The sequence below is a fragment of the Solenopsis invicta genome, chromosome 5 (genome assembly GCF_016802725.1).
Source record: "Solenopsis invicta isolate M01_SB chromosome 5, UNIL_Sinv_3.0, whole genome shotgun sequence".
NCBI classification, from domain to species: domain Eukaryota; kingdom Metazoa; phylum Arthropoda; class Insecta; order Hymenoptera; family Formicidae; genus Solenopsis; species Solenopsis invicta.
In genome coordinates this window covers 18,774,012-18,789,913 of record NC_052668.1, presented here as the reverse complement: position 1 = coordinate 18,789,913, position 15,902 = coordinate 18,774,012, and the positions used below count along the sequence as shown (strand labels likewise).

General features: G+C 42.3%; 2 protein-coding genes across 3 annotated transcripts in view; one reads left to right on the top strand and one right to left on the bottom strand.

Moving 5' to 3' along the window:
• Positions 1-15,614, top strand: part of LOC120357927 (suppressor protein SRP40-like) — a 54,417-nt gene extending 38,803 nt beyond the window's left edge. The window contains exons 3-5 of one of the 2 annotated variants that reach the window (XM_039449938.1): positions 8,191-8,344; positions 11,481-11,598; positions 11,665-15,614. In XM_039449938.1, the coding sequence (XP_039305872.1) occupies positions 8,191-8,344; positions 11,481-11,568 (242 nt within the window). In that variant the 3' untranslated portion in view covers positions 11,569-11,598; positions 11,665-15,614. Of the gene's footprint in view, positions 1-8,190; positions 8,345-11,480 lie in introns of both variants that reach the window. The other variant, XM_039449937.1, reaches the window with a different exon arrangement.
• Positions 1-15,902, bottom strand: part of LOC105205733 (cone-rod homeobox protein) — a 41,781-nt gene that overhangs the window by 24,331 nt on the left and 1,548 nt on the right.

The window sequence follows — 15,902 nt, the reverse complement described above, 5'->3', positions numbered from 1 at the left end:
CCCGTAGCGTTTTATACTCTGTCAGCAATATATGCAGAGCGTTCGGTAATAGAATCTATTATTGCGCGCGCACGGCGAGAGCAGGCCGCTGCTGCGTTACTGCTGCCGTTGAAAAAGAAGCGCGAATGATTTTTTTTCTCGCGCTAAAACGCAATCGCGCGCATCCTGCGCTTTTCCGCGCGGTTTCCGGAGCTCTCCGAGAAAGAGTTAATCATTGAAGAAAGCTCGGAGAACAAAAAAGCTGCGCAGCCGCTCTCAGATCAAACGGATTTGTTTGCATAAGACATAACGTATATGTGATTCCAATTGAAATTGCTGGGCCGGGAAGGGTTAAGCGGATTACCAAGCGACGTGATATTATTGTACTATCAAATTGTACGCCTTGATTTAATCCGTTCATTACCGACGGTCATTAATGCCGAGCAGTCACATTAATAAAATTATTATTATTCCATCGTTAAATCTAATCTATCTAAAAATACCAAATTTTCCTTAAGTAGCTGAAGTAAGAGTCGGTTACGTAATTCCGAAGAAAAGTTGCGGGCAACTGATCCGCGAAGCGAAAGGAGAAGAGGGGGAGGGGGGAGGAAGGTGTGGCTCTTAATAGATTTGAAGTCTAAATTACGGGCGATTTAAAGTGACGCCACGCATATCGGCGATGTAAAATAGTTTTCGCGAAGGGCGAAGCGTGAAAGCCGCAAATATAGAATCCGGGTATCGTTATAACTCCCGTATTAAATGTGTAAATAAATTAATTCGACCGAATTGAATAACTGATTATAAATTAATAGCATGTAATGAGCGAACCGTAGCGACGCGATCCCTATGCCATTTGGAACGACGAGCGGTTATGTGATACCAACAACAACAGCATTAAATAATAAATACGGCCGCTAAACAGCAATCATTATCTCGTACATTACGCGGGGAACCGTGAAACCCGCGAAAATAGTTGTTGCAATGCTTACGGGATTAAAAATAAGGAAAAGTTTATAGATGAATCGCGCGCTGGAGAGATAATATAATAATTGGAATAACGTGATGCACGTTAATTAGCGGTGATATTAATTTAAGAAAATAAAATCGCCCGCTTCTCATCAAAATTCCACGATTTTCCCCTTATCGGATTTTAATATTTATCAAGCAATATAAATACGGCTCATAATGAGATAGAAGTAAAATACGTAAGTCGGGTAGTAACGGCAAGTTTGTTTAGGAATATAGAATTAAGACCGTTAAAGTTTGCGAGCTGATCTACTTCTAGATTGGAACGACGGCTAAGGGCGATTTCATTATAAGTACGACGTAAGCATCACAAGAGAGAGAGAGAGAGAGAGAGAGAGAGAGAGAGAGAGAGATTTTCGTTATCGAGTAAGAAAATGGAACTCGCCGCGATTGAATTTATACTGATTATCGATTTACATCGACCTGCACCCCACTGCACCCCCGCTTTATACCGCGCGTCGCGCGCTTCCTCTCCGACCGAGCGCCGGTCTGTAAAGACAAGTTTTAATTGAAAGTTGATTAAGACTGCGCTCTGCACCGTAAGTTACAGTCTTAACTCAACTTGCGGTCCCGAGATCGTAACTGAATCTCTTTATTCGGGCCAATTGCCGATTCCAAGTTTAATCTCTTCGGAGACTGCGGCACTTATAAATCGTAGCTGAAATGACAATTTAATTCTAATTGATTTTTGACTCATCGTATCTCTGAAGCGCCATTGGAAAGCGCGAAAGTATATTTTTAAAGGGAGTAAACGTAGATGCAGAGCGTCCCGTTGGGACAATTTTTCAAAGGTTAATATTATTTTCATGCTGTATCTGTGGCAGCCACGTACGCAAAGGGCTTTTTGTGCTGGGCTTCTCTCGTTCTTCCGATTTATAAGGTCCATAAATACGTGCCACGGTATCCGGAAACGGAACCTTTCGACCCATTCAGCAGGACGAAATCACGTCCGGTCGCCCTTTCACCATCGCAGGGGCATAAAAGCGTCACTCTTTCATTGAAACGCGGGGGAGGAGGAGGGGTACGTGACGAATACATGAATACGGAAACACAATCACGGCGAATATAATACCCCGCGATCATCCGACGTAATTATTTCTCATTATAATTCTATATGGTAATTATCCGCAATTATTTTATTACAATTATCCCATCGCGATTATTCATAAACGTTTCAACTATCTGGAAAATTGTAATTCCGATGACGCAAAAATCGGCTTGATTCCCGACGATTTGGTCGCGAAAGGTAAGCCGCGGGCGACGAGAGACGTTGAAAAGAGTGGTTAATTCAAAACCGTGATTGTGCGCGCGGAACCACTTGATCCGATAGCACACTTCTCTTCCGCTTGTCTATCTCTCTTCGCTTCGCTTTCTCGTCTCTCCTGACACGTCGCGTCGCAGCCGCAGGTCGACTCCATTTGACTTTTCGCTCCACTCGATTCCACCGCATTGCACACGCCCTTCTCGACGTGCACACTCGAGAGAACATTCCCCGTCCCCCAATCTCTCTCTCTTTCTGTCGCCCTTTTTACAGAAAGGGGAGAGAAACGAGGAGAGCCAGTGTTTGTATTCTTCACTCGCGCACGTTCTCGCCGTTCTCGTTCCCTCTGTCTCCTTTTCCTCTCTTTTTCTCTGTCTCGATTTACAGAGCGACCGGCGGTTTTCGGTTTATTTCCCACTTATACATTCGACATTTGATTTATTCCGCTTACCGCGCACCGCGCCGCGGGTGGTGCGCTCCGATTATCACACCATGGACTCACCGTCGTCCGATTGTGAGAAGAAGCGTACCAGCGACGTTGTAGCCTTTGATGGGATTATAGTAGGTCTGCGGGCGCAAATGGACACAATGAAACGATAGTTACGATTCTGATACCACCTCCTCTGATACCGTTAAACTTTTTCCATTCTGGCGCACAAAAAGCGTTGCTCTTATTTCGTGAAAATAGAGAGAGAAAACATTTTATTATAATAAAACAGAAATGTCTTTACGAAAGATTCTTTTACATAACTGAGGTTCTCTCTTTACTTTGTATTACATAAAACAGCGACGCTAATTGTTAATAAAAGTATGACACCCGAGCCGACGCTCAGGTGAAAATCGTGGACCTTTCCTCGTCCTTCGATGGAATATATTAACGCGCTGCCGAAGCAAAAGCGGACGCAGCGAGCCCCGAGAAGAAGCAGCATCGACGGTGTGATTGAATTAATCTGTCAATTTGCCAATTACACGGATGAGTTTGTTTGGTGGTCGCGGCACGCGGGCGCGTCTTCGTTCATCGATCGCGACCAGATCGGCGATTGGTTGATGGATTCGTGTTCTCCGCGCGTGTGCGTGAAATCGCACGGCGTGCCACGCACGTGCGTGCGTGCGTCCGCGTGCACTATAGCGCACCATACGTAACCGCGTGGCTCGGTGCACAGATTCAACGAGCTCAATTGGCGTACCGAACGCAGAAGAAGAAGAGGAGAAGGAAGAGGAGGAGGAGGAGGAGGATCGTATTGATTCTCCGGTTACGCAGACCCCGCGACAGAGCTACGACGAGCCTGACTTCTGCCTCAAGCAAGAATCCCATCGGCCTCCGCGAGACGCTGCGTGCGAAAAATAAAGCTTTCACAATCGCTCCGACTCCGAGTGCCGCGACAAGATGCACAGGAGCAAACGTCAAATTCTCCAATGTTCTTCGATATTGAGTCAGGAGTGCAGTCTGATTTTACATCTTTCTGTAAAACGCACCTTTGTCCAAGTAAAAATCAGAGACGCTAATCTCTTTTTCTTTAGGAAAATACGAACGATATTCAAACGTACCATCATTTAAATAATTTCTATTTCTATCGCGAAAGCGTTGTGTTTAAATAAGCGATTTTTGCGAGAAAACGTGAGAGATATGAAAAGCGCCAAGATGCCGCGGATCATCGCTATTCTATTGTAGGTCATTGCACGCAAGCACGCGGCATTATTGCATTTGCCGCGGCAAAGTTATATCAAGCCAAAGTTAGGTTTGTTCCGAGACGAGCACCGCCGGTCTCGCGCGCGTCTGCGGGCGATAGAAAGAGAGACCGCGCGAGCGGATAGACTCCTAGGCGGTGTAATATCACTCGATGCGCGAACGGGGGTCGAGGGAGGAGAAGGAGGAGGAAGTGGTGGAGGTGGAGGCCCGATGCCGCGGGCTGCGAGAGGGAATAGGGGATGCGCAGTCGAGGGTTTCGTTTCCGAGCTCGGCTCCGAGCCCCGAGGGCACCATTTCCAGCGGAACCGAGAGCGCGCGCGAGCCGGGACGCGGGGATCCCCGGATCCCGCCGCTATTCCAATTGCTTCCCTGTTTGATATGCGCCAATTTCGTCCAATATGTCGCGCCCCTTAGACGACTCGATTCACCCGTACTCCCTGTGCCATGTCGGCGAGCTTGCGGTCGCCCGTCTTTCTCCCTTCGTCCTCGCGCGAGTAAATCTTAGTGTAAAACTACGAGACATCTATTCTTGTTGATTTAAGGATGTTTTGGCTATACAGTACGAGCTAAAAGCTATCAAAATATAAAAAAAAACTGAAGCCTTCTTTAGGTTTATTCTTTTTTTTTCTAATCAAAAAATTTTGTTTTTTACGCTAGAATTAAGAGCAAACGAAAAATTAAATAACTTTTAAGCCAATAAGTGAATTGTGCTCAAATTTCACACAAATACTCAAACGTAATACTAGAATATGAAATTGTTAATGTTTTGAGATGTGTCATACACCCTTAAATTCAGCATGTGAAATTAATCGGCAAATTAAACTCAGACAAACGCATTTTTAAAATTTATTTTTAAAACTTCTATTTTTTTCCTAAATTTCTTTACAATTTTCTATTTTTTAATTATCTTTTTATACACTTAAGATTGCTCTTTTTTTAAAAAAAGCTTTATTTTTTTCTTTTTCCATGACTCCTTTGTTACCCTTGTACTTACGGTGTCTCCGGCCACGCGAGGGAATCCCCGGCGTGCGGGACGATCGCGGGTGGTCACGTGCTGCCGAGTGACCACTCGCTCTCTTCCTCGATGATACTCGTCGCGTCGTCACGTTTGAGGTCCATTTATATTATTTATCCCGGCTTTTCCGCGCGGGAAAGATCCGGAGAAAGGCGTCGACGCGAGATGTCTGCCGCGTGTTTACTCTCTAACGCAAACGGATGGCCACGGGGCGACTGCTGATCCGATTGCGTACAGCAGTATTTGAGATAAATTATTAATAATACACTTGACAATTGTATCTTATGAGACAGAAATATCTTTTCGATTATTTACGTCTTTCGAACGTTTATATCAAACGCGTTCTTGAGCTTTTTTCGCACTTATTATCATGATCACTTTCTACTCCACGAGCATAAAATATATTTAATTAAAAAAATAAAAATAAAAATCTTCTATCTTTCGCCGTGTACATGAAAAGAATGATTTTTGCTGAAATATTTGAAATTTCAGCTGGATGCAGATGTAAAAATAATTTTGCCGGACTATTAAAATAATTTTGTAGAACAGTCAAGAGCAATGTTGCCAAAAATTTTGACATTCTAGCAATTAGCTTGATTAGCCTTACATAATCCTACATAATTATTTTGATGGTCCAGCGAAATTACTTTCAGATCTGTATCTAGCTAAACTTTTAGATACTTAACGAAAAAGCGTTTTTTTCCGTGTATGAATTTTAAATATCCGCGATAATTTTTTTTCCATTTCCAGCACGATAAAAAGCTTTTGAGCTCGATTTCTCAGTTTGTCCATTAGACCGATAAAAAGAAAGAAAGCGAGTAACTGTAAACAAGTAAGCATTTGCCGATACATTCGCTAATAGCCTTCATGAATCATGCATCGGATATGCCATTGTCGTGCATACATTATTCAAGAGAATCGAGCGACTCCTCGCCATATTTCCGTGAGATTCATTTTTACGAATCTGGTCCGGTGTGCGCGGGGAAAGCACGTGGAATTATCGTTCGCTGGAGAGCGCGCGTTGTACATACATACGTGCAATGTGCAATCGACGTTGCGCGCGTGTGAGAGAGCGCGTGTGTACGAGCGCGCGCGGTCTCTCGCGTTTGTACTGTATCTTATAAACCGCTGCGGATTTGGCGCTTGTCCCGAACACGTTGCAGTCAATCTCGTACGGCGTGCCGGACGGATGATAAAGTTGCGCGGACGGGAACTGACAATGCGCGCGCGTGTTTGAGGACGGTCCGGACTTGCGTCCGCATCGCGGTCGAGTTGCCAAATTTCGCCACGCGCTTACAACTTTGCCGCATAGCGCATAAACCTCGTTCCGAGTAATCTCATCTCCCGCGAACTTCCCTTCCGAGACTGGCAAGGATCGTTATGCAGTAAACATTTTTCTGCATTTTCCGAGAACCGGAATTTACGTCGTTATTCTTATCCTACTCTGAAATTTCTGTCGGTCTTTTACCAAGCTGCCAGATGCAGTTTCGCATGACCGTTACCAAGTATGAATAATTGCTAGATTGAATCTCGAATGCCGAGAGCTTAAAAATCTTTAAAAGATTATCTCATTTATTTTAATACCTCCATCATACATGGAAAAAGAAAAGAGATTCGTTAAAATAATTAACAACTTTACTGATTCAGCTGATCTATAACCGTAATGTATCACGGAAGGAATAATTTTATTGTAATATCTAAACATTTAGCTAGATACAGAAATTACAGACTAGAAAATAATTTTATGTTGGACTATTAAAATACTTATGTAAGACGTTGCATGATGATACTGTTGCAAAAAAATGTTGACATCCTAGTAATCAGCTTAAACGTCGAATATAAATTTTTTAACGGTTCAACCTAATTATTTTTAGATTTGTATTTCAGCAAGATTGACGACGAGATTGCTAATATTAGCGATATCGCTGGGAAGTTTACGCGATGTAAAAAATAGTCCGTTAAATCTTTGGCAAAATCACGGGCCCCATGGTGACGACACGCCGAGCGATCATAGCCACCCCCGGAGGTGCGGAATGGATCCGGCCGGAGAGGAGCGGCACGGCGGCGCGCGCGCGGATTCGGATACGGTAAAGAGGAAGCTCGTAAAGAAAGCGCACGAGGGCAAGCTGTAGAGGGGGGATGGAAGCAGTCAGTCAGGTAGAGAAGAAGCCGGGAACGTGCCGGGAATGTATGTGGGATTCCCGTTACTCGGCTGGACGGCCGTAGAGAGCCCGGGCTCTTGGCTCCTCTTCCTGCACCCCCGCCCTCGCTCCCTTTCGCCCTTACACGCCGTCGCGGCGGACTGTGTGCAACTCGCCCGGGCTCGCTCCTCCTGTATTATTGCCCGACCGTAAATTTCGCCCGGAAAGCGATTTAGCGAGGAAGCGGTAAGGATAAATCTTGAAAAAGTCGAAAAGCGTAAAACAGGAGCCGCCGCTGCCGCCGCCGCCGCCGCCGCCGCCACTGGAGGCTGAAGAGGCAACGGGGTGCGGAGACGGTGCGGCGGGACGACGGCTTCTTCCTTGCCTTCGCGAGGGGGGCGAAAAGAGAGGAGCCTCGCGCTTCTTATCTCGATGTATATACCGAGCGAGCCCTCGCGATCCTTGCTCTCTTCTCACCTACCTGCCCCCTTGCCGTTATTGCAATTGCACCTCCGTGCCCCCCGCGGTCCCCTTTCGTTCGTTTTGCGCACCACCGTGCCTCGCCGCGTTTCCTTTCTCTCTTCGGTCGTTTTCTGCCCCCCGTGCACCTCGAGAAAGGATGAAAAGGAGGCGTGTCCGCGCGCCCGCGAAAAGCGTGTGTACATTTCTCGTCCGTAAGCGCTCCTCCGCATTACGTTACGCTTACTCCTTCTTTCTCTCTCCTCGGTCTGTCGTCTCCTCCCCCCGAGAGAAAATTCGCTTTCATTATGAGAATATGCTCAGCGTTCGTTCATGTATGTTTAATGTGTGTTCTCGTCAATGCGAGAATTTCGATTCGCGGTTCAGACTTGGCTTTCTAGATTCGCGCTTTCGCGATCTTTCATCTTGCTAATCTTCTCGAGCTCGCGACTGAAAATGATGCGTCTCAGAGTATTCGGTTTGATTTTTTTTTTTTTGTCTATACAGATCCTACGGAGCTTCGATCGAAACATTCGTTTATCGATCTTTTTGAATCTGTGCTCTGTCATATTTGTCATTATAAAATTATAAGGATCTGTCGAACAATTTCGGATTTCAGGACGGAATATTCGGAGAACGGGCGCACCGATCGAAAAACAGCGGTCGGTGGGAAGCAGCAGCAGCAGCAGCAGCAGCAGCAGCAGCAGCAGCAGCAGCAGCAGCAGCAGCAGCAACGGATTGCGGGAGTCACCGGCGGCGGAACGCCGTTGGCGGTAAGTGAAAATTGCGGGCACTTTGATCCTCGCGAAACGGCGGGTCCTCTCTTTCGCGTATTTTTTTTCTCTCTCCCTCTCTCTTTTTCCTTTTCGTCCTTTTTTTCCGTCCCCGCGCGCGGCTTAATGCGATTTGCAAATTCGCGGCTCGGCCATCGCGGCATCGTCGGCCCGACCAGCCGGCGCGGCCGGCCGGCCCGAACGAATGAATAAATGATACGCGCCGATTCGGCCTATTGCGGCATTATCCGTCGTCGAATTCGCTCCTGACGCGGCCAATTATTCATGCTCGCGTGGCGCCACTGCGATTAAAGGTCAATTTCGATCCCGACGCTCGTAAGAGCGTGCTCGCGCGCACGGTGTAAGAGATTCTCCTCGTAAACATTCCTTCTATTAAATACGCCGGATTCGCGAATGCGGCGCAGCGACGACGACGGCCGCCATGATTCACAGCCGTAATTAGATCTTTCTTCCTTTCCACTCGTCTCTTTCGTCTACTATGTCGACAATTGGTTGGTTTACGCGCCTTAGATTGCGCTTAATCGAATTCGATCGCGATCAATATCTTAGGGGATATTCGCTGTGTGAATCTGATTGCGGTGTAAATAACGCGCATTATGTATTGCATGTTAAATCCATTATGGATTGCACATATTGGCAAATACTAATTAATATACCGTTCATTATTCATCGTAAAAGGCTATTAGAATCGCGTGCGCGCACGGGCGAGAAGAGAAGTTTAATAAATTTCCGAAGAGACAGAAAAAGAGGGGGAGAGAGAGAATTTTAATCGAAGAAGAATAAAGATTCATTTAGCCTCGCATAACTTTGCATAAATAATATTTGCGCTTTCAGCTACTAATAATCAATAAATTTACTACTTCATTTTTCGCAGCTAACATTTGAATAATTTGAGAAAACGAACACTGACAGAAGTATGCATATTTAATGCGCGTAAAATTATTACAATTTACTTTTGATATATACAAATGTTAACATAAGTTTTTCCAATTTTGTTGACGAGATATCTCTCAAATAATTGATTTCAAAAGATGTAATACGAAAGGTAAAAAGTGAAGAAAAAATATAGACAACTTTTATGAATAAGAATCGTGTTTCACTTCTGCGTAAAGAAATTGTAAATTGGTACGCGTTGACGATATTTATTAAACCATCTTGACATTAATCTCAGTTCATTTATTATCATAATATATTCTAATATTAATATAAAATTGAATTATTATCGCTGTAGAAAACTTGGTGCAGTCGAATAGATCGACGTTCAGAATTTCATATCATTTAATACACTCTTGAATAAACGAATGTTATGACATGTGAAATAATCCTTTTTAATTTGCTCGTTAGTGGTCGTTAACCCTCGTTTGATTACGTTACACATTGCGGTCTTGATTCCAACATTAATTATTGAATATTTGTTCGGCAAAGAAAGAGCACAACTTATGTATGTACATTGCCGGGACATGCAGAGTCGTTTTCTTGGCGTACCGCAATGCGGGAGAGATCGGCCGCTAAAATAAAGACGAGCGATCAAGCTGAATTGACATTGATATCGAAAGGTGAATCACGCATGTAGAGAATGCACGATCCGGACGAGCGGTCGGCCTCGCGAGCGTCCTCATCCTCCGTTTATCGCGGGCATACATATGCGCGTCTAGAGGAAGTCACCGCACCGTACACGGCGTAGAATAAACGGTCAGTGACGCGCGGTAATGGCCGACATCCTAATCCTGGCCCCCTACAGCTTAATGCCATACACTCCGCAATGATAATGCCGCGTGTGCTTTTTGTCATTACCAGTGCGAGCCGTGCCGTCCCGTAATGAGCGCCGCCGACTGCTCGGCTCCTCGGCTCCTTGGGTAGCGCGCTGGAAAATTGCGAAAAGAGCCTACCCCCTCGCGTCTCGCACATCTTAAAATTTATTTCACGCGGCTTTACATAACTCTGGGATAGAATGCTGCTTTCTAATCTGATGCATCTCTTCTCTCTTCTCTCTCTCTCTCTCCCCCCCTTTCTCTCCGGGTGAAGGACCGCATGTCGAGAAAATATTTTCATGACTCTTTAATTACAGCTAGAGAGAAAGTTTCCTTAGCGAACATTTTTTTTCTTTTTCTAAAGCTTAGCGCGCGTTTCGGAATTTTTAACATAGCGCGTCGCGAAAATGAGCTTTAAAAACAGATTTTGTTTCAAAATTAGAACTTGTAGTTATTAGAGGTATTAGAAATGAAATTAAAAATGCCTAGAAAGAATGGTTTTGCTGAGGTAGCTAAAAATATAATTACATGGACCATCAAAATTATTATGTAGAGCGCCTTCAAATTGATTGCTAGAATGTAAAATTTTCTTTTTTTTTTACTATTATTGAGCATATTAATTATTTTCTCGATCCAACTAAACTATTTTCAAATTTATATCAGATGCAAATTTTTAGATGCTTCAGCACAATCTTTTTCTTTTTCACGTGAAATTTATTAAAATCTATAAGAACCGGCGTGTTAGATTGGTCGCTCGAAGACTCCGCGTCGGGAAAAAAATGTGCGGGTAGCGAGCGAGCGGTTATAACACGCATTTTGTCATCTCAAGAAGTGACGTCACGGGTCCTGACCCCCTCACCCTCCCTTCCCGCTTGCCGTAACGGAACGTCTGCGGGCTCGAGAGCGAGACTGCAGAAGAACGAAGGCGAGACGAGGAGCAGAGAGGACGAGGAGAGCGTACCCGCAGCTGCCGCCCCGTGGCTTCCAACACAATAATATCTAATTAATTTATTAATGAGGTTAACTTGGCAGGATTGGACGGCAGACAGCGCGAGCCGGCGAGCTCTCTCTCTCGGAGCAGTTTAGCGTTAACGTCTTCTCCTCTGCCTCGCTCCTCGTCGGCGGAATGAATTAAGCTTAATCGGAGCGAAAGTGTCGGGCGCGTGTGCGAGCGTCCTCGAGCAGGGCCGCACGGCCCTTCACCCTTCTCTCTTCTCTTCTTCTCTTCTTCTCTCTTCTCACGTCCTAGGTTAACAATAATTAAGGCCGCTCGTCGCAAATAGAAATGTCGGAAGCAACGTCTCACTGATGATGCTCCGCAAGCCCACAATTCATAATAATAGCGAGTCCCATTTTTTTTTTAGATGTAGCCAGGGGACCTTTAGTGCCAGACGAATCAAAATCAGACCTCGTAAGATCAGCTTTAAATGCGAAGGAGCATATCTGAAATAGATTGTGGACCTGATTCATTCTACCGGACGTGTATGTTATTTTCTCTTATCTTTTTGTTTCTTCTTATCAATTTTGGAATTTGATAAAATATCATAGACGCGCGCGCGGTCCAACGGAGCAAGACACAGAGCAAGAATCGTTCCGCGTTAAGTTTCGACCGGGGCTTCTCCAGCGGCAAGCTCCGGCAGTCCGTAGACAGCTGCCGCGTGGAGTCCCCGGAGGGATTCGCGGCGGCGGCTGACGAAAACGAGCTCGGACAGCCGCCCTTACAGCCATCATCATCGTCGGCCTCTTTTTCTTCGTCTATCCACTGCTCCGCTTACTCTCTTTTTCTCTCTCTCTCGCCTCTCTCTTTCTACCTCCGGCCCTCCCTTACGGCTCGCGAAACCGTTCCTCGCTATTCCCGCCTCTTCGCTCAGCGACAGTCCCGCGTAGTTATTACGTGACCATAAAGAGCAGTCGCTTTTCCGAGGACGATATCGTATTGCGCTTGTCGCATCAAATTCCGAGATCGCACTTGATTCCGGAAGTAACGCGGAGGGAGGGGGAGAGAGAAAGAGATGGAAAGAGAAAATCCGGGAAATGTCGGATGGCGAGACTGAAAGTCGCCGATAAAACGAAGGAGAGAAGCTGAGTAACGGCGAACGGAAGTTGATATTTCATTTAGGCGGATTTAAAGAGTTACAAAGCATAGTGATATAAGTCAGTTTTTCCTCATTCTGACATTTAAGCGTTTATCAGAAAGGGAAGGGAAAAAAGCCATTGTAAGTACAATGCAATATTGTACCAGTCTTGTCTCCTACGAAAACTGACTCGTGTCACTTTGCCACTCAATCTTTCATCTTTAAGTAAGTAGATGGTCTACTAGGATATTATACTATAGTTCAATTTATTTTAGTTATATCCTTAGAAAAATCATAAACTTTAAAACTCTAACAATGGAAGGGTAATAAATTGAACTCTATTATCAATTTAAAAGTATAAAATGTTTGAGAAAACTATACTGTGGCCGCATCCTTTCTATTCACTTAAAGGTTAACAGTGAGAAAAATGCGATGATTGTTCGAAAGAAAAATTTCAATGATAATTCAACTTTTATTGAGTAAAAACATTATTAAGTTGAGAAAAAAAATGGACGTGAAAATTGATCGAAAAGAGTTATCATTTAATAGTAATGCAATATTAATGAGACAATATGTAATATATGTATGAAGTTTATAATCTTTAAAACATAATGTTTCAATTAATAATTGAAATAGATCGTAATTCTGTACAATGAGGACTATCTGTATACCACATTTATTTCCACATGATTTCCATATAATATGCCATATTAATTTGAATAATAATAAAACAATTAATTTCGATACACGAATAAAGAGATAATAATTTCAAGCAAAGTTTAATAAAGTTATTTCAAGTACGTATCGTGTGCCACTTGCACTCGGTGTACATTATGGACGAAAAATAGTATTCACAAGATCAGATGCAGCTGTTACAGTTTACATAGTAGCTTTGATGGCGCGCATCTAGAATAGACGGTCACCTGAACGTGCCGTAAATTCTAATCCTATTAGGGGCAAAGTCTAGCTCGAACCTAAAACGGAATTATCAGCTACCCGGGTCTAATGCCGTAATTGCCATATATATCCCTGGATTATAATGTGATCGCTGACAAGTTTCCGCCATGACAATTTAAGCGCATAACTCTCAACAGATATCGTGCGCTCTTACAGCTAACAATGCAGGCTTTAAACGGAGATAGAATTGTATCAGTGGGTAATTATGGTCGTCGTTCGAGACCCTCCTAAGCTTTGAGATCTTTCTTCTTACAATCAAAAATGATGTACAACGATACACTGAACGTTGCCAACTTCTACTCGTCGCAACGTCTGTAAAAACTAATTTAAACTCTTTGCCAAGTTACAAAAGTAATCTGTTTGACTTTGGTGTACATTATTTATAGCGTTCCATCGAATGTATATTTTTTTATAACTTTCAATATTGCGTTTGCACGATCTCCGAAATTGCAAAGAGAATAATTGGATCAAGATATACCTTTATTCTCACAAAATGAAACATAGTTACTAACAGGGCTATACAAAAGAGGGATGCACCCGATCAGAATCCTCAATTATGGGATCCCGAAACTTTGGTTATCTTTTACTGTTTTCATCCAAATTAATTTTGTGTTCAAATTACATTTATAATTTATGAAGTAATAATTTAAATGTAAATTTAATCCAATTTTCATTGCCATTAATTTGCTATAATAAAATAATATATATAATTTGACAATCTAATTGCCTGATAATCTAACGAGCAATTATTAATTGGAGATATTGACGTTATTCGAATTCTTGTACAGGGAATAATGAAGAAATAGAAAGCAACGATAAATAATTTTATCACTTTTCAGTTTTAAATTATTTCATTGTAAAGGACGTATAATACACTTGCGAGAGAATATTATAGTTGCACTCTCCTTAGTTAGGGCCTACAAAATTCTTTGATCGGCCCTAGTTATTAGATACAATTCTTCCTATTATTATATCATCGTTTTTAAATTGAACATCCCGGTAGTCGCTGTACTCTTGGTATATATCCTAATATATTAATGCGTACGTTGATCGCATCGCGAATTATTTATGGAAAATAGAACGGGGAACAAATCGCACCAATTTTCTACTCAGAGCTTTATTACGTCACGTACTAGTTCGCATACGGTACTTAATAGTTAATTTTAAAATAATTCGATGATGGCCGAAAGTTATTTTTAACATAATTTTCTTCGACTCGCATGTGACAGTCGAATGCGACACGTCGAGTCTCGCGATTGCGCACGGTGAAATACCGCAACGTATATATTTATTGTAACGCTGTAACAAATAAATCTGTTATAAAGGGCTTTTTTAAACTGCGAAAAGTACATAAAAATAAAAATAAAAACAAAAAGAAAACTAACAATACCTCGTAGATACAATAAAAAATATCAAAATATCAGAGAGAGAGAGAGAGAGAGAGAGAGAGAGAAGTAAAGTGAAAAGCATAAAAGAAATCTATCGATATCACATTTGTCTTCATTAGTTTACGTGACGACATAAATGCGTTTTATAGCACTCATTACGTTCATCCGCTCTACCCTAGCAGGCCACTTAAATGTGACGTGATAATTCCGATCGACTTTGAAACAGCGATCGAATTTAAACCTCTGGCGCATTAATAATTTCTCAGCACGATTATCGTAAGGCGTTAGTTACATGTAAAATGTAACTAACCGTGTGTGCACGCGTGTTGTTGAGCTAAAATGAGCGAGGCGCATTTAATAATTAAGCTATTTAATTTAGCTCTCCATGATTTATGTGAAATAATTTGTTGTTATCCGGATAAACGCTCTCGTTTCTTCCTAAAACAGATTTTCCCTGTAAAATTCGAATACATTTTTCAATACGTCTTCGTGCTCCCTATGTCAGACACATTGAATTACGTTGCTCATTGCAAAAACTTTACCGATATACAATTCTGCGCGGATGAGATTTAAGTACGTGTATTACTTCAAAGGCCGGACGTCCGAAATGCGTTAGTTACAGATAAAACAGTGCTCTTGCTTGTATAGTCATACTACTATTATTCAATTGTTTCAATCTCTTCGTTATCTGTCACGCTGATAAAATGAATAATTTAATAAATAGCGCTCGTGTTTCATTCATTTGTTGGGAGTAATCGCGAGACCGATTCGAGTGATTTAGTGTACCTAGCGTGAAAGCAGAAATATGTATGTACAAATGCATAACACTACATTGGAAAACCATTATCTTATCGCATAATTAAGAACGGACACTTAGGGAAGATACTTATAAGATATCTTTTTGTCAAAAAGTTGTGACTGAACAATTATAGCAAAAAATGGAAAAAATAATTAACAATTACTCTCGCAAAAACATCAATCTATATTATTTGTCGATAAATCGTAAGAATGTATGTGTCATTTCAAAATATAACAATTTCATGGAATATTCTAGTATTACGTTTGAGTATCAGTGTAAAATTTAAGCATAATTTATTTATTTAAAAGTTTATTAATTTTTTGTATACTCTCGGTTCTGATGTAAAATCGTGTTTTACAGTATTTATTTGTACATTTGATGGGCAAGTTACATTATCAATTGAATAAAAATTTTTACGTATAGTAATAAAACTCTAATAAATATTTGTACAAAAATTCATTTAGATCCGCTTGAATCGTTTAAAAGTTATTTATTTAAAACTGCAGTAAAATATAGTAATTTTTGCAGCAAAAACCATTATAAATTAAATTTATCATTGTTTTCTTC